At 47.2% G+C, this 23180-nt stretch overlaps 1 protein-coding gene and 1 long non-coding RNA gene across 2 annotated transcripts in view; one reads left to right on the top strand and one right to left on the bottom strand.

The window, feature by feature from the left end:
- Positions 1 to 4278: 4278 nt before the first annotated feature.
- The window catches only part of NLRP1 (NLR family pyrin domain containing 1), a 59337-nt gene continuing 40435 nt past the window's right edge, over positions 4279 to 23180 (top strand). Inside the window, exons 1-6 of the mRNA XM_017850608.1 lie at positions 4279 to 4707; positions 4950 to 5367; positions 6194 to 6370; positions 6979 to 7182; positions 14319 to 16023; positions 20801 to 20971. Coding sequence (XP_017706097.1) covers positions 5097 to 5367; positions 6194 to 6370; positions 6979 to 7182; positions 14319 to 16023; positions 20801 to 20971 — 2528 coding nt within the window. The 5' untranslated portion in view covers positions 4279 to 4707; positions 4950 to 5096. The remainder of the gene's footprint in view (positions 4708 to 4949; positions 5368 to 6193; positions 6371 to 6978; positions 7183 to 14318; positions 16024 to 20800; positions 20972 to 23180) is intronic.
- Positions 15039 to 23180, bottom strand: part of LOC108514394 (uncharacterized) — a 24485-nt gene continuing 16343 nt past the window's right edge. The window contains exons 5-8 of the long non-coding RNA XR_001881206.1: positions 20235 to 20380; positions 15536 to 15574; positions 15329 to 15402; positions 15039 to 15135 (exon numbers count right to left, since the gene is read on the bottom strand). This is a non-coding gene — a long non-coding RNA (uncharacterized LOC108514394). The remainder of the gene's footprint in view (positions 15136 to 15328; positions 15403 to 15535; positions 15575 to 20234; positions 20381 to 23180) is intronic.

The following is a 23180-nucleotide window of genomic DNA, read 5'->3' as shown; positions in this document are numbered from 1 at the left end:
TAACCCACATCCATTCCCAATCTGTAACTCACATCCATTCCCAATCTGTAACCCACATCCATTCCCAATCTGTAACCCACATCCATTCCCAATCTGTAACCCACATCCATTCCCAATAAGTAACAAACCACATCTGTACTTTATTTGGCCAAAACTGCTCTTTCCACTGCTGTAGTCCCCACCCCTGCCCCATTGGAAGTAGCCAATCAGGATCGGCTTAGACTGTGCAGTCCAACTCCAGCCAGTGGGGACCGGACACGGTATCAGGGACTGACTGTGTTAGGGATAAAAACCACTTCCCTGCTTTGTTCAGTGTGCTCTTGCAGTGGCCAGAAGGGCAAGTGGTACCATTCTCCAGAAGTAAATTTGCCTTGCTGAGAACTCCTTTATTTGAGTGCTCATTTTCTTTGTGACTCCAAGCTCTTATTTCCAGCAATACCAAGCACACATCTGAAGGGACTAGATATTTCTATGTCAGTCATCCTGGAAGGCGGATAATCCTGGGGCCTGTGCTAGGAGTGATATGAATGTAGGACAACTTGTTCTCTTTCTAAGTATTAGAGCCAGACAGACCTGGCCTCCAAAGGGCAGAGGAGGCTGGAGAATCTTGAGGCTGGGCAATGACCTGCCCATGTATAATGGAAACCACCAGAGCTGCAGAGAGCTCCAGCTGGAAAAGGGACAGCAGGGATGATCCTGAACCAGAGGGCTCTGAGGACAGTGTGAGCCACAGCTATGGAGAGTGACGCCCTGATGTCTTTACCGTCCTTCATCCCTGATCCTTGGGGAAGGTCTTGCTCAAAATCGTATCCTCATATCATGGTCTCAGCTGTGCTGTGAATTGGGAAAACCCCATCCCACATTTCAGGAATGGGCCAGAAAAGAGCCATGCCCTAAAATGGCTGTGACAGAGAGGACACGTGGACCCAGCAACTTCAGGAGGATAGAAACGGGGTCTGAGACCAAGGGGACGACAGCAAGGTAGTCAAGACCAGTAGTCAGTCAGAGGGGAACCGAGGACTGACTTCAGAACCCCAAGAGGTAATGTCTGGGACATGCTTAGAAATAGGTGGGAGGAGGGGAATTTCAAGGAGGCTGATTCCCAGAAGTTATCCAGATCTGGATTCAAGTCATAGTAATTTGAATGTAAAGAGAAAGCCTCACTGTACTCTGCTGGAGTATTGGCCATACAGATGTTCCTCATGAGTTAAGTTTTAATTGAAAATAGTATGACTTGAATAAAAGTGAGCCTTAATATGTTCCTAAAATGCCTCAAAGAAAGGAAACAAAGACCCAAAGCACCAGAAACAGAGATAACTTTAAAAATTCAGGCTCAGAGAGGGCCAGTGGGTCGTCTCCACCAAACCCATGAGGCTGCTTCAATGCACAGAAAGTATTTGAGTGCCATCTAGTGGCCAGAGTGAGTAGCTGTTTAGAAGGATAAAAAGGAAAGGGTTCAAAAGACATTCCATGTCTGTGGCATTGATTGTGCTGACATTGTGGGCCAGGCTGTGATTTAGGCATAGCAGATACAACAGCAAACAAAACAAGCCAGGTCCTGTCTCCAGGAACCTAACATTCTATCGGCAGGAGGGGGTGACAGAAGGTAAATAAGTCTGTAACATCAGGCAGTAATAAGTGTCGTGCAGAAAAATGAAGCAGGGAGTGGAGGAATACTACTTAGCAGGCGGTTGGATAGCACACCTCTCAATATCTGGGGAAACCATTCCAAGACAATGGAAAGACTAGTGCAAAGGCCCTAGAGTGAGAGTATTCTTGGCGTATTCAAGGAACAAGCAAGAGATTACGAGGACCCAGAGCAGAGTGAGGGAGGGGGATAGTGTAGGAGATAATGCCGGAGAGATGTCAAGGGCTAGATCATGCAGCCCCCGGGAGCCACTGGGAGGACTTTGGGGATTTGGGAAGTTTTGTTGTTGTTTGGTTTTTTGTTTTGTTTTGTTTGAGACGGAGTTTCACTCTTGTCGCCCAGACTGGAGTGCAGTGGCATGATCTTGGCTCACTGCAATCTCTGCCTCCTGGGTTCAAGCGATTCTCCTGTCTCAGCTTCCTTAAGGATTATGGCGTGCACCACCACACCAGGATAATTTTTTTTTTTTTTTTTTTTTTTTTTGTATTATCAGAGATGGGATTTCACCATGTTGGCCAGGCTGGTCTTGAACTCCTGACCTCAGGTGATCTGCCCACTTCAGCCTCCCAAAGTGCTGGGATTACAGGCATGAGCCACTGTGCCTGGCCGGATTTGGGAAGTTTTTTAATATTATTTCATAGGGACAGGGTCTTGCCATGTTTCCCAGACTGGTCTTGAACTGCTGGCCTCAAGTGATCTTCCCACCTCAGCCTTCCAAAGTGCTGGGATTACAGGCATGAGTCACCGCACCTTTGGTTGGACTTTGGTTTTACTCAGGGTGAGATGGGGAGTATGGGAAAGTTTTGAGCTGAGAAGTGACCTGACCTAATTTATGCTTTAAGTGGATAATTCTGGCTGCTAGACGGAGCGTAGACAGTAAAGGGGCAGCGTCAGCATGGGTGGGAGACACGTGGACGGCTAGCACAATGATCCCAGTAAGAGACGATTGAGGGCTGGACCAGTGGCCCCAGTGGGCATAGTGGGATGGGCCAGGTTTCTGATCTGTTTAACAGGTTGAGTGGATCTCCAGTGGCCAGTGATTTAATCAATTATGCCTATGAGGTGAAACCTCCAAGAAAACCCCACAGTTTTGTTTGTTTGGGGTTTGGAGAGCTTCCAGGTTAGCGAAGCAGGAAGGGGCAGGGAGAATGGGGTGCCCAGGGAGGCAAGGAAGCGCTGTGCCCCCTCCCCCACCCACACCTTGACCTTGCCATCTCTTCCAATTGGCTATTCCTGAGCTGTATCTTTCATCATGAACTGATAGTAATAAAGTGCTTTTCTCAGTCCTGTGAGTCATTTCAGTACATTATTGAACCTGCCAGAGGCTGTGGAAACCCTTGCATTTGTCACCAAGTCAGACAGAGGTGCCAGTGGTCTGGGCACCCCATTTGCAACTGGCATCTGATATGAGGCCAGCCCTTCACTGAGCCCCTAAACCTGTGGGGTTTGATGCCGAATCCAGGCAGTTAGTGTCAGAATTGCACTGTAGGACACAAGTTGGTGTCAGAACTGGCTGGTGTTGAGGAGGAAAAAGAACCCACACAGCCCTCCCCCTGGCCATTCCTCCCACCATATGGAGTCTTAGGATCCTTCACGGAGTGCTCAGAGCCTCCCGATCATCCCACTTTTAGCACAGCGCTTTTCCACTTCTGGTCAGTCTGATGTTAGAATGCCCTACAATGTGCTTATTAGCCATTTTTAAAAACTAACATTTATAAAATTTATTTAGGCCAGGCACGGAGGCTCACACCTGTAATCCCAACACTTTGGGAGGCCAAGGTGGGCGGATCACCTTGGATCAGGAGTTCCACACCAGCCTGGCTAACATGGTGAAACCCCATCTCTACTAAAAATAGAAAAAAATTAGCCGGGTGTGATGGTGCGCACCTGTAATCCCAGCTGCCCAGGAGGCTGAGGCAGGAGAATCGCTGGAACCCGGGAGGTGGACGGAGGTTGTGGTAAGCCGAGATCTTGCCACTGCACTCCAGCCTGGGCGATAGAGACTCTAAGACCTTTAGCTGAATTGAAGCCTCTTGGTAAACCTATGATGTCTCATTTAATAGATGGGCAAACTGAGGCTCCAAGAAATAAATCAGGCACATAAGGAGTCCTTGTCCAAGCAAGCCATGGGTTGAAGCCTGGGCTCTGCCAGTCCAAGTGAAACCAAAGCATCTCCAGAAATTCCTGGTGGTGTGTTACATCAGCAAATGAGTTGGGTAATGTCATTCCTCAACCTGGAGTCAGCGGCATCTTGCAGATTCCACCAGAGAGGAAGTCTCCACCTAGCTCCCCGAGGCCTGCTTGCAAGAATGAGGAAGGAGCGGTTCTGCTTTCAGGTGGAAGTGTTCACCAGTTAAGTGCTGGGCTGCCCACAAGGCAAACAGCCTCCTGGGCCTGGGACACATGCTTCAGTGCCCCTGGTAGCATGGCAGGACATGCAGTGCAACTCAACAAGCTCCCAAAACCACGAGAGGCTGGGAAAAATGCTCCCTGGCCCAGTTCTAATGTTTCCCAATAAGGACCTGCCCGGCCAGACACAGGGGGCCCCACCCATCCTGAGAGGCTGGTCCTGGAATGTAGACACAACTGCTTGGAGAATCTCTGCATCCTGGCTCCGCACACAGGCTCTAGATGACGGGCTGGCAGAGTGCCCGTGTGTAGTATGGGCCTATACCTGCTGCAGCATCAGCTAGTCTGGGCCTGTGCCCCGGGTCCGCCTATAGATGTCATGTGGCCCATCTGAATACGTGACTCGGAGTCTAGTCTACCCAGGCCTGGTTTGTGCCTACCCCCTGGCCACACCCCTTGTGAGTTTTCTCTGGGTGACATTTCCTTCCTACTCTTGTTGACTGGGGCTGTTCTTGCTGGTCGGTGCCCCAGGGCCAGGAGAGGTCTGAAGAGACCTAGGAGCCGGTAGCCCTGGGCTCCGCTCTGGGTTCTGAAAGCCCATTCCTTGCTCTGCGGCTCCTCCCACCCCACCTCTTCTCAGCCTTGCAGCTCAACGGTTATCTCAGGAGTCCAGGACCCCGGAGAGGGAAGAATCTGAGGAACACAGAACAGTGAGCGTTGCCCACACCCCATCCCCGTTCACCACATCTCCCCTCCCCCTCCCTCCCCTCCCTCCTCCCCCATCCCTTCCCCCTCCCCCTCCCCCTCCCCCTCCCTGCCCTGGTCCTGGGCCCCATCCCCATCCCAGCACCTCCCTGTCAGCTGACTTCTTCCAGGGTCTCGCAGGCCCCTCTGGGCTCCTCCCTCCCCTGGCTTTTCCTACCACTCCCCCTCTATCGGCATCTATCTGCAGGTGGCCTGGGATTTATAAAACTGGGTTCTGAATGTTGAATAGGAGACGGTAAGAGCCAAGGCAAAGGACAGCACTGTTCTCTGCCTGCCTGATACCCTCACCACCCGTGAACCATCCCCCAGACGCCCCCTTAACTCTGGGACAGAGATGGCTGGCAGAGCCTGGGGCCGCCTGGCCTGTTACTTGGAGCTCCTGAAGAAGGAGGAGCTGAAGGAGTTCCAGCTTCTGTTCGCCAGTAAAGTGCACTCCAGCAGCTCTTCGGGCGAGACACCCACTCAGCTGGAGAAGACGAGTGGCATGGAGGTGGCCTCATACCTGGTGGCTCAGTATGGGGAGCAGCGGGCCTGGGACCTAGCCCTCCGTACCTGGGAGCAGATGGGGCTGAGGTCACTGTGCACCCAAGCCCGGGAAGGGGCAGGTGAGTAGCCAAAGGACCCCTCTGCCCGCTGGACATCCCCTGGCCCCTACCCCTGCCCTGCCCTCTTGGAACCCCACCACCACCACCACTGAGCCCTCCCTGCCAGGCCTTCCTCTGGGCAGTGACGTGGAACTGCCCTGTCAAAGGCAGACCCAGGCCCCAGACTACACTTGAGCAGGGAGGCTTGCTAGGGGGCCCTTGCTGCACCTCAGAGCCCCACCCTCTTCTATTCAAGTGCATTCCCAGTACTTGCCTGGCATTGTAGTTAGGAGCACAGACTTGGAAGTCAGTCTCTATCCCCCGTCCTGGCACTATCATCCTGGGCCAATCACTTCACTGCTCTCTGCCTGTGTCTCTGCAAAATGGGAGAGTGAGAGCCCGCCTCCCTGGGCTATGTGAGGGTTAAAAGAGATCATCCAGGTTAAACATTTAGCACAGAGTCTGATATACAGTAAGTGCTCAATAAATAAGATCTCCCCTGTTGTTGCTGCTGCTGTTGTTATTACTATTAGCTGCCCTGGGTGGCAGATGCCGTCGGCCCAATGAAGCACAGCTGAGGCTCGGGAGGAGTAGTGATTTACGCAGGGAGGTAGTCAGGACCAAGACAGATATGCAGATTTCCTGATCCCACACCAGGACTTTTTGCCTAGCAGTATCTGTAAGAGCATCATTCTTCAGACAAGCCTCTAGAGGAGGTTGTAGAGGGCTGCAGCGGGTTCGCTGGTGTATCCTGACCTCTTGGTTGAGACAGGAGACCAGCTCAGTTCCCTGGCACCTGCCCCTGCCCCTCTAATGTGTCTCCAACCTCTTTATCTCTTTCCTGTAGACTACTCTCCCTCATTCCCCTACAGCCCGAGTGAACCCCACCTGGGGTCTCCCAGCCAACCCACCTCCACCGCAGTGCTGAGACCCTGGAACTGTGACTTGCCAGCGGAGTGCACCCAGGGCTCAGAGAGAAGGGTTTTGAGACAGCTGCCTGACACATCTGGACACCGCTGGAGAGGTGAGGCTTGCTGAGTCCGGCCGACAACCCTGGGTGGAGCTGCGAATCCGCTGGTGGGCCCCACCCAGATGATCATGTCTGTCCATGGGAACCTGACGTGGGGGACCGCAGAGGAAGGACAGGGGAGCCAGGGTGGGCTGTGAGAGGTAGGCCTGGAAGTGACCTTTCAGGGACCCCTCAGGGGAGAGATTGCACCCCTCCCCATTCGACAGATGGAGAAGCTGAGACCCATATGAGTCAGGCAATGAGTCTTACCCAACTGGGTGTCATGGGTGACATGGTCCTTGCCCGAGGAGAACTCGGCTCATAATATTGGTGGGCTGTGAAGATCCTGAGGGTCAGGGTGGTCCAGAAGTTCTGAGGAGGACTCTGTTTTCCAGACAGACCCCAAGAAGAGGCTAGGCTTAGTCCTTGGCCCAAGCCAGCTCCCTCACATGACTTCTCTCTTCACTACTAAGAGAATAAAATTGTCCCTCTACTTTGACATGGTTTTTAAAATAATATTATTAAGACTCATCTCTCAGGACTGTTGTGAGAGTTTAAAATATGTGCACCTAAAAGAAAATAAATGTTCAGTAAATGGTCATTTTTCTTTTAATTCCCCCCAGAAATCTCTTCCTCACTCCTCTACCAAGCTCTTCCAAGCTCCCCAGACTTTGAGTCTCCAAGCCAGGAGTCGCCCAATGCCCCCACATCCACAGCAGTGCTGGCGAGCTGGGGATCCCCACCTCAGCCCAGCCTAGCACCCAGAGAGCAGGAGGCTCCTGGGATCCAGTGGCCTCTGGATGAAATGTCAGGAAATTACTACACAGGTGAGACCTTACTGAGCTCCTGGCGGGGTGGTGAGGTGGGAGAGGCAAATGCATGGACAAAGAGTCCCCTGGGGACCAGGTTGGCAGGCTGAGCAGAGGTTAAACATCTGAAATTTCCCTCAGGAAATCCCACCCTTGGAGCCTCTCCACTGGTCCAAGGCACTGTTTCCAGGAGGTCCCTGGGCATCAAAATACAGATGTGTTAGCACATCAGGGGGACAACAGAGCAAGGATGGGGGAGGCTGGATGGGGTTACACATCACCTGGTTTACTGGACAGGGCACGGGCCTGGGGTCAGGAGAGATGGGTTCAATTTCCACTGAGCTCCTCATCCCACAAGTGGCCTACAGCTAGTCCCATGCCCATCAGTGCTCACTGGACACTCTCTGGCTTAGACCATGTCCAGGGCTTTACGTGTACATTGGCCTTAAATTTTACAACCACTCCATGAGATAAATATTGCTATTATCATACCATGGAGATGAGAAAACCAAGGATCAGAAAGATAGTCTCACAGTTAGTACTAGCAAAGATGGAATTCAGCCTTCACTCTCATCCAGCAATCCACACATTTAACTCTAACATAGGGGGTGCCCTCATCTGGGCAATGAGGACAGTCATGCTAAAGCCACAGGTACAGAGGCTCCTGATGCCACAGGCTCCTTAACCACTAACTACACTGCCTCTCAATGCCAGGGGATGCCTCCTTTGAAGTCTGGGAGATGTTAAGTTAAAAGGATTTCTTCTGCACCCAGCTAGGAGTAAACTTGTAGACTTCGTGGTCCTATATGGCCTAGGCTCAAAGTATATCAGTTTACTTAATTATTCACACCATTTTCCATTCAAAAAAAAAAAAGAAGAAGCAGCCATGGAACAAACCTGCACATATACCGCCTGAGTCTAAAATAAAAAATAAATAAACCCCTATTTTTAAAATCTTGATAGGGTATATAAGGAAAGATCAACATTCAAGTTAAACTAAGGAAAACAGAATCTGCAACAAAGTCAAGAAAGGAAGATTCTAACACTTGACTCGAAGTTGCTTCTTTCTGTATCTGAGAATCACAAAGATAACTTTTTCTCAGAATGATTTTGTGGATTAGAAAACCCAAATAAACAGTAAAGATCATTAAAACTGAAAAACAGAAAAGAAGGAAGAGAGGAAGACTATAAAGACATCAGAGCCATCTATAGAAGCATAAAAATGCAGTAACTTTAAAAGTGAAAAAAACAAGTATGAAAACCACAAAGACTAACTCATTGCTATAAATAAAGGTTCCATGGGTTGTGGACATTCTAGCAACACTGGCAAAAGGGGAAATATAATGGGTTACACAATACCTGTTAATAGAAAAGACCAATGCAAGGGAACTACATTTTTCCCTGATTCGAAATTCCAAGGGAATTCTTCAAATAGGGAACTTTAAAAAAAAACCTTGGCCGGGCGCGGTGGCTCAAGCCTGTAATCCCAGCACTTTGGGAGGCCGAGACGGGCGGATCACGAGGTCAGGAGATCGAGACGGGCGGATCACGAGGTCAGGAGATCGAGACCATCCTGGCTAATACGGTGAAACCCCGTCTCTACTAAAAAATACAAAAAACTAGCCGGGCGAGGTGGCGGGCGCCTGTAGTCCCAGCTACTCGGAAGGCTGAGGCAGGAGAATGGCGTGAACCCGGGAGGCGGAGCTTGCAGTGAGCTGAGAGCCGGCCACTGCACTCCAGCCTGGGCGGCAGAGCAAGACTCCGTCTCAAAAAAAAAAAAAAAAAAACCTTTTAGTTTCAGAAACACATGTGCAGGTTTGTTACATAGGTAAATTATGTGTCACAAGTGTTTGCTGTACAAATTATCTTGTCGCCCTGGTAATAAGCATGGTACCTTTTAGGTAGTTTTTGTTTTTGCTTTTTTGTTTTGTTTGTTTGTTTGGAGACGGAGTCTCGCTCTGTCGCCCAGGCTGGAGTGCAGTGGCACGATCACCACTCACTGCAAGCTCCGCCTCCCAAGTTCACGCCATTCTCCTGCCTCAACCTCCCGAGTAGCTGGGACTACAGGCGCCCACCACCACGCCCAGCTAATTTTTTGTCTTTTTAGCAGAGACAGGGTTTCACCGTGTTAGCCAGAATGGTCTCAATCTCCTGACCTCAGGATCTGCCCGCCTCAGCTTCCCAAAGTGCTGGGATTACAGGCGTGAGCCACGGCGCCTGGCTCAGCAGTTTTTTAATCCTTACCCTCCTCCCACTCTTCACCCTCAAAAGGTCACAGTATCTATTGTTCCTTTTTTTGTGTCCATGTGTACTCCATGTTTAGCCCTAACTTATGAATGAGAACATGCAGTATTTGGTTTTCTGTTCCTGTGTTAGTTTGCTTATAATGTTCTCCAGCTCCATCCAACTTGCTGCAAAGGCATGATCTCATTCTTTTTTATGGCTGTGTAGTATTCCATGTGCAAATGTACCACATTTTCTTTAACCAGTCTATGGTTGGTTCCATACTGGTGCTATTGTGACTAGTGCTGCAATGAAAATACATGTGCATGCATCTTTATGGTAGAATGATTTACATTCCTTTGGGTATATACCCAATAATGGGATTGCTAGATTGAATGGTAGTTCAGAGTTCTTTGGGAAATCGCCAAGTTGCTTTCCACAGTGGCTGAACTAATTTACATTCTTACCAGCAGTGTATAAGCGTTCCTGTTTCTCTGCAATCTCACCAACATCTGTTATTTTTTGACTTCTTAGTTATAGCCATTCTGACTGGTATCAGTAGTATCTCATTGTGGATTTGATTTGCATTTTTCTAATAATAAGTGATGTTGAGCATTTTTTCATATGCTGTTGGTCATGTGTATGTGTATGTCTTCTTTTGAAGTATCTATCAGCGTCCTTTGTCCACTTTTTTTTTTTTAGACAGTCTCGCACTATCATCCAAGCTGGAGTGCAGTGGTGCGATCTCTGCTCACTGCAACCTCCCCCCTCCCAGGCTCAAGGGATTCTCCTGCCTCAGCCTTCCAGGTAGCTGGGATTACAGGTGTGCACCATCATGCCCGGCTAATTTTTGTATTTTTTAGTAGAGATGGCCTGTTGGCCAGGCTGGTCTCGAATTCCTGACCTCAAGTGATCTGCCCGCCTCAGTCCCCAAAGTGCTGGGATTACAGGCATGAGCCACCACGCCCAGCTGTTTGTCCACTTTTTAATGGGATTGTTTTTGACTTGTTTATGTGTTTAAGTTCCTTATAGATTCTGGATATTCCAACTTTGTCAGATGGGTAGTTTGCAAATATTTTCTCCCATTCTGTGGGTTGTCTACTTTGTGGGTAGTTTCTTTTGCTGTGCAGAAGTTCTTTAGTTTAATTAGGTCCCATTTGTCAATTTTTGTTTTCATTGCAATTGCTTTTGGGATCTTCCTCATGAAATTTTTGCCAGGACCTAGGTTCAGAATGGTATTTCCTAGGTTTTCTTCAGGGTTTTTAAAGTTCTAGGTTTTATATTTAAGCCTTTCATCCATCTTCCATTGATCTTTGTATATGGTATAAGGAAGGGGTCCAGTTTCAATCTTCTGCATATGGCTAGCCAGTTTTCTCAGCATCACTTATTGAATAGAGAATCCTTTCCCCTTGCTTGTTTTGTCAACATTATCAAAGATCAGATGGTTGTAGGTATGCAGCTTTATTTTTGGGCATTTTATTCTGTTCCATTGGTCTGTGTGTCTACTTTTATACCAGTAGCATGCTGTTTTGATTACTGTAGCCTTGTACTATAGTTTAAAAATAGGTAATGTGATGCCTCCAGATTTGTTATTTTTTACTTAGAATCGCTTTGGCTATTTGGGCTCTCTTTTGGTTCCATATTAATTTTATAATTCTTTTTCTAATTATGTGAAGAATGTCATTGGTTGTTTGATAGGAATAGCATTGAATCTGTAAATTGCTTGGAGTAGTATGGCCATTTTAACAATATTGATTATTCCTGTTCATGAGCATGGAATGTTTTCCATTTGTGTGTGTGTGTCATCTCTGATTTCTTTCAGCAGTGTTTTGTAGTTCTTGCTATAGAGATCTTTCACAATCCTGGTTAGATGTATTCCTAGGTATTTTTTTGTGGCTGTTGTGAATGGGATTGCATTCTTGATTTGGCACTCAGCTTGGATGTTGTTGGTTTATGGAAATGCACCAACATTGCACAATGTTACATAATACTTACTACCCAATAGAAGAAATTGATGTTGCATCCTGAAACTTTGCTGAAGTTGTTTATCAGATCTAGCAGATGTGGGGCAGAGACTAGGAGGTTTTCTAGGTATAAAATCATAACATCTGCAAACAGAGATACTTTGACTTCCTCTCTTCCCATTTGGATGTCTTTCACTTCTCTCTCTTACCTGACTGCTCTGGCTAGGACTTCTAGTACTATGTTGAATAGATGGTAAGAATGAGCATCCTTGTCTTGTTCTGGTTCTCAAGGCGAATACTTCCAGCTTCTGCCCATTCAGTATGATGTTGGCTGTGGTTTTGTCATAAATGGCCCTTATTATTTTGAGGTATGCTCCTTCAACGTCTAGTTTGTTGAGAGTTTTAACATTAAAGGATGTTGAATTTTATCAAATGCCTTGTCTGCATCTATTGAGATGATCATGTGGGGGCTTTTTTACTTCTGTTTATGTGATGGATCACATTTACTGATTTGCATATGTTGAATCAAACATGCATCCCAGAGATAAAACCTATCTGGTTGTGGTGAATTCGCTTTTTGATGTGCTGCTGGATTCAGTTTGCTAGTATTTTGCTGAAGATTTGTGCACCTATGTTCCAAAGGAGTCCCCTCCTCCTCAATTTTTTGGAATAATTTCAGTAGAAATTGTACCAGCTCTTCTTTATATGTCTGGTAGAATTCAGCTGTGAATCTCTCTGGTCCTGGCCTTTTCTGGTTGTTAGAATTTTTGTTACTGATTCCATTTTAGAACTCATTATTGCTCTGTTCAGAGTTTTAATTTCTTCCTAGTTCAGTCTTAGGAATTTATTTCTTGTAGGTTTTTCTAATTTCTGTTATAGAGGTGTTCATAATAGTCTCTGAGGGTTTTCTGTATTTCTGTGGGGTCGGTGGTAATGTCCTCTTTGTCATTTCTTGTTGTGTTTATTTGGATCTTCTATCTTTTTTTTTTCTTTATTAGTCTAGCTAGTGGTCTATCGATCTTATTTATTCTTCCAAAGAATGAACTTTTGGTTTTGTTGATCTTTTGTGTGGTTTTTTCCATCTCAATTTCATTCAGTTCAGCTCTGATTTTGGTTATTTCTTGTCTTCTGCTAGCTTTGGGACTGATCTGCTCTTGTTTTTCTAATTCTTCTATTTGTGATGTTAGGTTGCCAATTGGAGATTTTTCTAACTTTTTGATATGGGCATTTACTGCTGTAAACTTTCCTCTTAACATCGTTTTATCTGTGTCCCAAAGATTTGGTATATTGTATCTTTGTTCTCACTGGTTTCAAAGAATTTTTTTATCTCTGCCTTAATTTCATTATTTACCCAAACACCACTCAGGAGCAGGTTGTTTAATTTCCATGAATTGTATGGTTTTGAGCTATCTTCTTTGTATTGATTTTTTTTAATTGTGCAGTGGTCCAAGGGTGTGGCTGATACGATTTGTGTTTTTTTTTTAATTTGCTGAGAACTTTTTATGGCAGATTGTGTGGTTGATTTTACAGTATATGCCATGCGCAAATGAGAAGAATATATATTCTGTTGTTTGAGGTGGAGAGTTCTGTAGATGTCTGTTAGGCCCATTTGGTTGTGTCAAATTTAGGTCACAAATATCTTTGTTAGTATTCTGCCTTGATGATCTGTTCAATATTGTCAGTGAGTGTTGAAGTCTCCCATTAGTACTATATGGTTATCTAAGTCTCTTTATCAGTCTCTACAAACTTGTCTTACGAATCTGGGTGCTCCTGTATTAGGTGTATATATATTCATAATAGTTAAGTTGGCTGGGCACGGTGGCTCACGCCTGTAATCCCAGCACTTTGGGAGGCGGAGACGGGCAAATCACGAAGTCAGGAGATTGAGACCATCCTGGCTAACACAGTGAAACCCCGACTCTACTAAAAACATAAAAAATTAGCCGGGCATGGTGGCGGGCGCCTGTAGTCCCAGCTACACGGGAGGCTGAGGCAGGAGAATGGCGTGAACCCGGGAGGCAGAGCTTGCAGCGAGCCAAGATCGCACCACTGCACTGGCCTGGGCGACAGAGCGAGACTCCGTCTCAAGAAAAAAAAAAAAAAGTCTTCTTGGTGAATTGAACCCTTTATTATTATGTAATGCCTTTCTTTGTCTTTGTTGAATGTTGTTGATTTGAAGTTTGGTCTGAGATTAGAATGGCAATCCATGCTTTTGTTTGTTTTCCATTTGCTTGGTGGATTTTTCCCCATCCCTTTACTTTGAGCCTATGAATGTCATCGCATCCGCAGGCTCCGTGCTGCTGCAGATGTCTGGGAGACGGTGAGAACACACCTGAGTGTTATCTGCACTGGGGGCAAGGGACCCCCATCTGTCATCCACTAAGGGCACCTCCTGGACTGGAGAACTATCCCCCAGTATTTCTGGCCTGCCTGGCTTACAGGCAGAGAAAGAGCCCTCAGACAGATGACCACAGCTGTTGCCGGGGGACACGGTTGGCAGGTACCGCAACAGCAGGTGCTCAGGGGATGCTGTCAGCGTCTGCTACACACTCTGGTATCTCCTCCACAACTCCATGACCTCCTATAATCCCCAGCTTACGGATGAGAAAGCTGAGGCTCACAGGGGCTAATGGCCAGCATCACGTGCTTAGTGAGGACAGAAAGTTGTGTCTATTTTGTTCACTCTTTATCCCCAGCCCCTGTAGCAGCACCTGGCACATAGTAAGCCCTTGATAAATATTCAGTGAAGGAAAGTCATTCAGGGAGTGTGACTTGGGCTGAGTCAAGACTTGAACTGGGATCTTCTACCCCAAAGCACATGTCCCTTCCACCGCATGGCAAGAACATACCAGTGTCTGCAGCCAGCGCAGTGTGTGGCTTGGAGTAGGTGCCTAAAAGGGTTGTTTAATTAATTATTCATTCTTCTGTTCTCTACCCTTATGTTCCTTCTTTCCCTCCCTTACTTAGGAATCAGAGAAAGAGAGAGAGAGGAATCAGAGAAAGGCAGGACTCCATGGGAGGCAGCAGTAGGAACGCCCCCACAGGTGCACGCCAGCGTACAGCCCCACCGCCACCCACGGGAGCCTTCTGCGAGAGAGAGCCTCTGTTCCACATGGTCCTGGAAAAATGACGATTTGAACCAAAATTTCACACAGCTGCTACTTCTACAAAGACCTCACCCCAGAAGCCATAAGCCGCTGGTCAAGGGAAGCTGGCCTCATGATGTGCAGGAGGATCGAGGACGTTTAATTGAGATCAGAGACTTATTTGGCCCAGGCCTGGATACCCAAGAACCTCGCATAGTCATACTGCAGGGGGCTGCTGGAACTGGGAAGTCAACACTGGCCAGGCAGGTGAGGGCAGCCTGGGGGAGAGGCCAGCTGTATGGGGACCGCTTCCAGCACGTCTTCTACTTCAGCTGCAGAGAGCTGGCCCAGTGCAAGGTGGTGAGTCTCGCTGAACTCATCGGAAAAGACTGGACAGCCGCGCAGGCTCCCATTAGACAGATCCTGTCTAGGCCAGAGCGGCTGCTCTTCATCCTCGACGGTGTGGATGAGCCAAGATGGGTCTTGCAGGAGCCGAGTTCGGAGCTCTGTCTGCACTGGAGCCAGCCGCAGCCGGCGGATGCACTGCTGGGCAGTTTGCTGGGGAAAACCATACTTCCCGAGGCATCCTTCCTGATCACGGCTCGGACCACAGCTCTGCAGAACCTCATTCCTTCTTTGGAGCAGGCACGCTGGGTAGAGGTCCTGGGGTTCTCTGAGTCCAGCAGGAGGGAATATTTCTACAAATATTTCACAGATGAAAGGCAAGCAGTTAGAGCCTTGGGGTTGATCCAATCAAACAAAGAGCTCTGGGCCCTGTGTCTCGTGCCCTGGGTGTCCTGGCTGGCCTGCACCTGCCTGATGGAGCAGATGAAGCGGAAGGAGGAACTCACATTGACCTCCAAGACCACCACGACCCTCTGTCTGCATTACCTTTCCCAGGCTCTCCGAGCTCAGCCGCTGGGGCCCCAGCTCGGGGACGTCTGCTCTCTGGCTGCTGAGGGCATCTGGCAAAAAAAGACCCTTTTCAGTCAAGATGACCTCAGGAAGCATGAGTTAGATGGGGCCATCGTCTCCACCCTCTTAAAGATGGGTATTCTTCAAGGGCACCCCATCCCTCTGAGCTACAGCTTCATTCACCTCTGTTTCCAGGAGTTCTTTGCAGCAATGTCCTATGCCCTGGAGGATAAGAAGGGGAGAGGTAAACATTCTAATTGCATCATAGATTTGGAAAAGTTGCTAGCAGCATATGGAACACATGGCCTATTTGGGGCACCAACCACACGTTTCCTATTGGGCCTGTTAAGTGATGAGGGGAAGAGAGCGATGGAGAACATCTTTAACTGCCGGCTGTCTCAGGGGAGGAACCTGAAGCAGTGGGTCCCGTCCCTGCAACCCCTGCTGCAGCCACACTCTCTGGAGTTCCTCCACTGTTTGTACGAGACTCAGAACAAAACGTTCCTGACACAAATGATGGCCGATTTCCAAGAAATGGGCATGTGTGTGGAAACAGACATGGAGCTCCTGGTATGCACTTTCTGCATTAAATTTTGCCACCACGTGAAGAAGCTTCAACTGATTGAGGGCAGGCAGCACAGACCAGCATGGAGCCCCACCGGGACAGTCCTGTGAGTACCCAAAATACCCATGTCTCCAGCTCCTCTGTCGGTCCATAAGCCCGAGTGACCTGAGCACCAGAGGCATGCTCACTGAGCCTGGCCAGGGGCGGGGGTGGCTAAAGGATCAGGGTCGCCAGTGACTTCTAACTACCCAATCTGACCACCATGCTCTGTCCACCTAGGCCCCTCTGCAGTGCCCGGCTGTGGGGCAAGCCTTGCTTGCTTCTGGAGAGGCCACTGGGCCCTGCCATGTCTGCCACCTCTCCTTCTACCCTTAGAATGACCGTCCACCTTCTCTCCTGGACGTGCTCCCACCTTCCTGCTGACCTTAGCTACCCCCACACTCCCCAAGGATCAGGCAGCCCCCCTACCCCTGCTCCTCTCTCTGGGCATTCATTCTCTCGGAGAAATTGCTCCTCCAGCTGCTTCAGGAACCCTCTCAATGATGACACTGGCCCTGAGATCTTCCCCAGCAGCTCGCAGAAAGAGTTTCCTATTTTTCCCTGCAAAACTGACTTCGTAATTATTTGTGACCATGGTGCCACCATTGCCCCAGGCACTCAACCTGAAACCCACCCTCTGATTGTATAAGAGCAGCCTCCTCTAACCATTCTCCAGCTCGGCAACCCTGAGAACTTCCCCATCCCGGTTCCCCAACCTCTGTCGCAGTACCGATCTGGTATGTGTCTATGTCCCACTTTAGATGATTCATTCCATAAGTATTTATTCAGCACTGATTCTATGCCAGGCCCTACAGATCACAGATTAAAAAGCACAATACCTGCCTTAAGGAGCTCAAAAAATAGGGGAGAAGACAAACATTCATTTAATGACAACAGAGTGTGATGCCTACAACAGTAGAGGTATGGACAAGGTACTGTGGTGGCCCAAGGAAGGGAGTGATCACACAAGTGGACAATAAAGATTCTCAGAGGAAGAAATGTTTGATGTGGGTCTTCGTATTCAAATTTTTAAAACTTTTTCTCACAATAAAATTCATGTTCATTATAGGAAAAAAAAAAAAAAAGATACGTAGGCTGGGTGAAGTGCCTCCACCTGTAATTCCAGCACTTTGGGAGGCCGAAGCAGGTGGATCACTTGAGGCCAGGAGTTCGAGACCAGCCTGGCCAACATGGCAAAACCCTATCTCTACTAAAAAATACAAAAATTATCTGCGCATGGTGGCACATGCCTGTAATCCCAGCTATTAGGGAGGCTGAGGCATGAGAATCAGTTGAATCTGGGAGACAGAGTTTCCAGTGAGCCAAGATCGCAATACTGAACTCCAGCCTGGGCAACAGAGCCAGACTCTGTCTGAAAAAAAAAAAAAAAAAAAAAGAAAGGATATTTAGATAAGCAAAAAGATGAAAAGTAGTAGCAACCAGAATTCCATCACTCTGAAATGAAATGACCATCATTAAAAATTGGCCGGGCATGGTGGCTCACACCTGTAATCCCAGCACTTTGGGAGGCCGAGGCAGGTGGATCACCTGAGACCAGGAGTTCGACACCAGCCTGGCCAACATGGTGAAACCCCGTTTCTACTAAAAATACATAAATTAGCCGAGCGTGATGTCAGGCACCTGTAATCCCAGCTGCTCGGGAGGCTGAGGCAGGAGAATCGCTTGACCATTCAGGGGCAGACGTTGCAGTGAGCTGAGATTGTGCCACTTCACTCCAGTCTGGGCAACAGAGAAAAACTCAGTCTCAAAAAAAAAAAAAAAAAAAAAAATAGTGGTCAATTGTAAGAACCCCAGTCTTTTTTCTGTGCACATTGCTGCATGTTGTACTTTTTATTTTATAGTCAGTTTTAGTTTCTTCATATATCAAGGCTATCTTCTTGTGTGTGGGTGTGGTGGGTGTGGGTTTTTTTGTTTTTTTGTTTTTTTGTTTTTTTTTTGGTTTGTTGTTGTCTGAGACAGAGTCTCGCTCTGTCACCGAGGCTGGAGTGTAGTGGTGCAATCACAGCTCACTGTAGCCTGGACCACCCAGGCTTAAGGGATCCTCTTACCTCAGCCTCCCTAGAAGCTGAGACTATAGGAGCATGCCAACATGCAATGATAATTTTTGTAAATTTTTTGTATAGAGATGGGGTTTCGCTATGTTAACCAAGCTGGTCTCAAACTCCTGGGCTCAAGCAGTCTGCTCACCTGGACATCCCAAAGTGCTGGGATCACAGGCATGAGCCACCATGCCCAGCCCTTCATATACGTGTGTGTGTGTGTAGAGAGAGAGAGATAGAGAGAGACAGACACTCTTGCTCTGTCACTAGGCTGGAGTGCAGTGGCACGATCTGGGCTCACTGCAACCTCTGCCTCACAAGTTCAAGCAATTCTTATGCCTCAGCCTCCAGAGTAACTGGGATTACAGGCACGTGCCACCACACGTAGCTAATTTTTTTGTCTTTTTAGTAGAAACGGGGTTTCACCATGTTGGCCAGACTGGTCTCGAACTCCTGACCTCAAATGATCCTCCTGCCTCGGCCTTCCAAAGTGCTGGGGTCACAGGCGTGAGCCACCATGCCCAGCCCTTCATATATTTTTAAGTAGTCTGATACAACACCATTTTGAATGACCACATGCTATTCCATAGGGAAAGTGCCATGGTTGATTTGACTATTCTCCTGTTCTTGGCCATTTTAAGCTGTTTCTAGTTGTTCATAGTTATAAATGTGAGGTAGGTGTTAAAGGACCTGGATACAGGTACTGCAAGTAGCAGTGGACAGATGGGAAACCTTCGAAGAGTTCCAAGCAGCTACAGACAGAGGCCAGATGGTGGCTGGCTGGGGGATGGGGACTGGGATGGATGGGCAAAGGGAACCAAGAACACCAGGCCAGAGAAGAGAGTTTGGGATGGGCGGGAGCAAGTGGAGCCTCTGACATGGGAAAGTCAGTGGCTTCAGCCGCAAGTGGGAGGAGGAATTTTCAAGGAACTGAATCGGCTAGTCTAGGCAGACAGAAGAATAAGGCATTTACTATAAACAAACAAGAAAGTTCAGGAAGAAAGGGTGGAGGTTGGCCAAGGGCTGTGGGAAGGAAGAGGAGAACCAACCAGAGATATTAAAGAAATGAAGATGGCAGGATGGGAGATTCCAGGTATTTGGTGTGTGATTAAGCATTGTGCATTTTCAAATATAAATTTTTAATGTTTTTCCAGTCACCTTGATGATTAAGGATGGTGAATGCTGACGGAAATAAAAAATTTAAAATGTATTTTTCAAGTTTCACAAAACTAAGTAAATGTAAAAGAAATTCAAATAAACTTTCATTTATGGCTTTTTTCATGTGTGTGTGCGTGTGTGTGTGCGTGTGTGTGTATGTGTCTGTGTGAGTGTGTGTCTGAGATGAGATCTCGCTGTGTCTCCCAGGAATAGTGCAGTGGCACGACCATACCTCACTGCAACCTTGGCCTCCCAGGTTCAAGCCATTCTCCTGCCTCAGCCTCCTGAGTAGCTGGGACTACAGGTGCACACCACCACGTCAGCTAATTTTTTTAATTTTCTGTAGAAACAGGATCTTACTATGTTGCCCAGACTGGTCTCAAACTCCTGGGCTCAATCGATCTTCCTGCCTCTACCTCCTAAAGTACTGGGATTACAGGCAAGAGCCACTGCACTCAGCTGGCTTTTTCTGTATGTTTGTGGTACTTGTACTTCCACAGTTATTACAACTTAAAACTGCTCTAGGACTTTTGGGATACTCTGTAGTAGCTTTTGATTCTCACATACCCCTCTGCAGCAGGTTCTATTGCTATCCTCTTTTAGCAGCTGAGGAGACGGAGTGAGGCACAGAGGAGCAGAGCCCACGTGCAGGCAGCTCCTTGCCTCTGCTTCTTTCCCCCACGTGGCTCTGCAGACTTACGGAGAAAGATGAATTAAGGTTGGGGACTTGTTGGGACAAATTAGATCAAAGAATTACTGGGATGTCGATGTGGGGATATCCGGCCAGAAAATAGAAAACTCAGCTGAAACCTGGAATAGAGCTTTGAGTAGTCGAAGCCTTGGAGGTAGATGAGGTCACCAAAGTAGCGTGTGAAAACACATCGATTAAATTAAATCGCATGAGTCAGAGTCCACTCTAACACTCTCAGACAAAGTCCATCATCCCCTCCCCTTAGGCTGCAAATATTCCCTCCTAGGGCACTCCCCACAGCCATCTCTCTCCTGCAGACTCTATGATCTTGTTATCCTGGGAAGGGGATCGGGTCCCCTGTGAGCCAACCTGGACAGTAGTGCATATGATCATACACAGTCTTCCATGACAACACCTTCCTCAGGCCATCTCTCCCAGGCTCTGCTCCTGCCTCCCGTCTTCTTTCCCAGGCACTGGGACTCCAGAATGTCTGTGCCAAAGGAACACAGGTGTGTCTGCATCAAAGGGAGGAAGGCTGTCAAATTTTTTTAATGAAAAATTGTTTTGTTATCTGCAGTGCCCAGCACAGAAGCCAGGCCCTATGCTGAGCAATGCAGATAAAAAATTAAAAAATAAAAGACCAATGTCTGTTCCTGCCCTCAAGGAACTCCCAGACTGAGGCGGAAACAGACATACAAGATGAACACTTGAGTGTGCTATGGTAAGGGCTGTAGAATGAGAAGCCACATGGAGGAGAGGGAGCTAGTCCTGGGTGACAGGGGCAGACAGGCAGGGAGGCTGGTCAGTCCTGGAGATGGCACTACCCACTGTGGCCTGGTGCTCAGGAGGACAAAGCCCAATTGTGTTGTGCAGGGCTGGGCACCTCAAACCCCTGCCAGACACATCACATCTCTCCTGTCCTCTCTCTCCCTCAGGTTCAGGTGGGTCCCAGTCACAGATGCCTACTGGGAGATTCTCTTCTCCATCCTCAAGGTCACCAGAAACCTGAAGGAGCTGGACCTAAGTGGAAACTCGCTGAGCCACTCTGCAGTGAAGAGTCTTTGTAAGACCCTGAGACGCCCTCGCTGCCTCCTGGAGACCCTGCGGTAAGTCTGACCTGGGTTCTGTTCTGAAGCAGGGATGGGGAACAGATCCAAGGCAGAAGCTGAGTCTGGGCTGAGGGATTTGTCTTTGTATTTATCAAATATTTGTTGAGGCCCTCTCTGGCCAGGGTGACTTTAGTAAACACAGATAGGATTTTTGGCTCATAAAAAAAAAAATTCCTTTATAAAGTGAGGTTTGAGGGAGGTCTGAAGAATACAGAGGATTTAACTAAGCGAAGCAGGAAGGAAAAATTCCAGGAAAAGAGAATAGCATGTACAAAGGCTCTGTGTAGAAGGCAGGATGAGGCAGTCAAGGAATTGAAAACAGGCCAGTGTGGCTGGAGGGCAGATAGCAAAGGAGTGAGATAAGGCTACAGATACCAGTAGGAACCAGACTATGCAAGGTTTGTGCGCCATGTTGGATTTGGGGTCTTTTCCTGATGGTGTGGAATTTTAAGCAGAAGGTTGACAAGATCAGTACATTTTCAAAATAGAAACTGGCTGCAACATGAAAAATGGATTGGAAGAGTGCAAAAGTAGAGGTTGGGAAACCAATTAGTAAGAAAATTGCAGTAGTCCCTGCAAAGATGGTGATGGCTTGGACTAAGGAAAATATAGTACTTTTTGTAACAGACAGTCATAGCTTGGACTATGGTATTGGCAATGGATATGGAACAAAGTGGCTAGATGTAAGAGAGCTGCAAAAGTAAAATCAACTGGGCTCAGTGATGGATTGAATTTAGGGAAAAAAGGAAGAGGAAGATATCAAGGATGATTTTAGGTTTCTGACCAAAGCAGCTCATGGGATAGTGGCATCTTCATTAAATGGAGAATACTAAAAGAAAAGTGATTTGGGGGTGGAGCATCATGAGTGTGATCTCGTGCTTGCTGGTTTCAAGATTCTTTCAAGGTATCCAACTGGACTTGCCAAATAGGTATCAAATAAAGCTCTATCCAAAGATAAGATTGCCCCATAAAACAAATCTTAACAAATTTGCAAGGACTGAAATCATACAAAGTATATCCTCTGACCATGATAAAATGAAATTAGAAATCAACAGTAGAAGGAAAGTTGAGGAGTTCATAAATACACTGAAATTAAAACCACACTCCTAAATAACCAAGGGCCAAAGAAGAAATCACAAAGGAAATTAGAAAATACTTTGAGAGGGATGAAAACAAAATCACAACATGCCAAAATGTATTGGATGTAGCTAATGCAGTGCTTAAAGGGAAATGTATAGTTATAAATGCCTCTATTTTAAAAAAAAAAAAAAAAAAAAAAAAGGAAAGATAGAGCCAGACATGATGGCCCATGCCTATAATCCCAAAGCTTTGGAAGGCCAAGGCAGGACGATTACCTTAGGCCAGGAGTCTGAGACCAGCCTAGGCAACATAGAGAGACCCTGTTTCTACAAAAACATAAAATAAAAAATTAGTTGAGAATGATGATGTGTGCCTGTTGTCATAACTACTTGGGAGGCTGAGACGCGAGGATCATTTGAGCCCAGGAATTCAACACTGCAGTGAGCTGTGATTATGCCACTGCACTTCAAGCTGGGCAACAGAGACAGATCTTATCTCTACAAAAATTTTTTTAATTAATGAAAAAAATGAAGATACCACTACACACTTATCAGAATGGCCAAAATCCAAAACACTGACAATACCAAATGCTGGCGAGGATGTGGAACAACAGGAACTCTCATTCATTGCTGGTGGGAAGGTAAAATGAGACAGCCCCTTTGGAATACAGTCTAGCAGTTTTCTACAAAACAAATATACTTTTACCATAGGATCTGGCAATCACACTCCTTGATATTTACCAAAATGAGTTGAATACCTCTGTCCACACAAAAACCTGCATGTGAATGTTTATGGCAGCTTTGTTCATCATTGCTAAAACTTGGAAGCAAGCTGTCCTTCAGAAAGTGAATGGACTCACTCGCCATCAGAGAAATGCAAATCAAAACCACAATGAGATATCATCTCACACCAGTTAGAATGGCAATCATTAAAAAGTCAGGAAACAATAGGTGCTGGAGTGGATGTGGAGAAATAGGAACACTTTTACACTGTTGGTGGGATTGTAAACTAGTTCAACCATTATGGAAAACAGTATGGCAATTCCTCAAGGATCTAGAACTAGATGTACCATATGACCCAGCCATCCCATTACTGGGTATATACCCAAAGGATTATAAATGATTGC

The sequence above is a fragment of the Rhinopithecus bieti genome, unplaced genomic scaffold (genome assembly GCF_001698545.2).
Source record: "Rhinopithecus bieti isolate Rb0 unplaced genomic scaffold, ASM169854v2 scaffold_32008, whole genome shotgun sequence".
Classification (NCBI taxonomy): Eukaryota; Metazoa; Chordata; class Mammalia; order Primates; family Cercopithecidae; genus Rhinopithecus; species Rhinopithecus bieti.
This window is presented reverse-complemented; position numbering and strand designations above follow the sequence as displayed.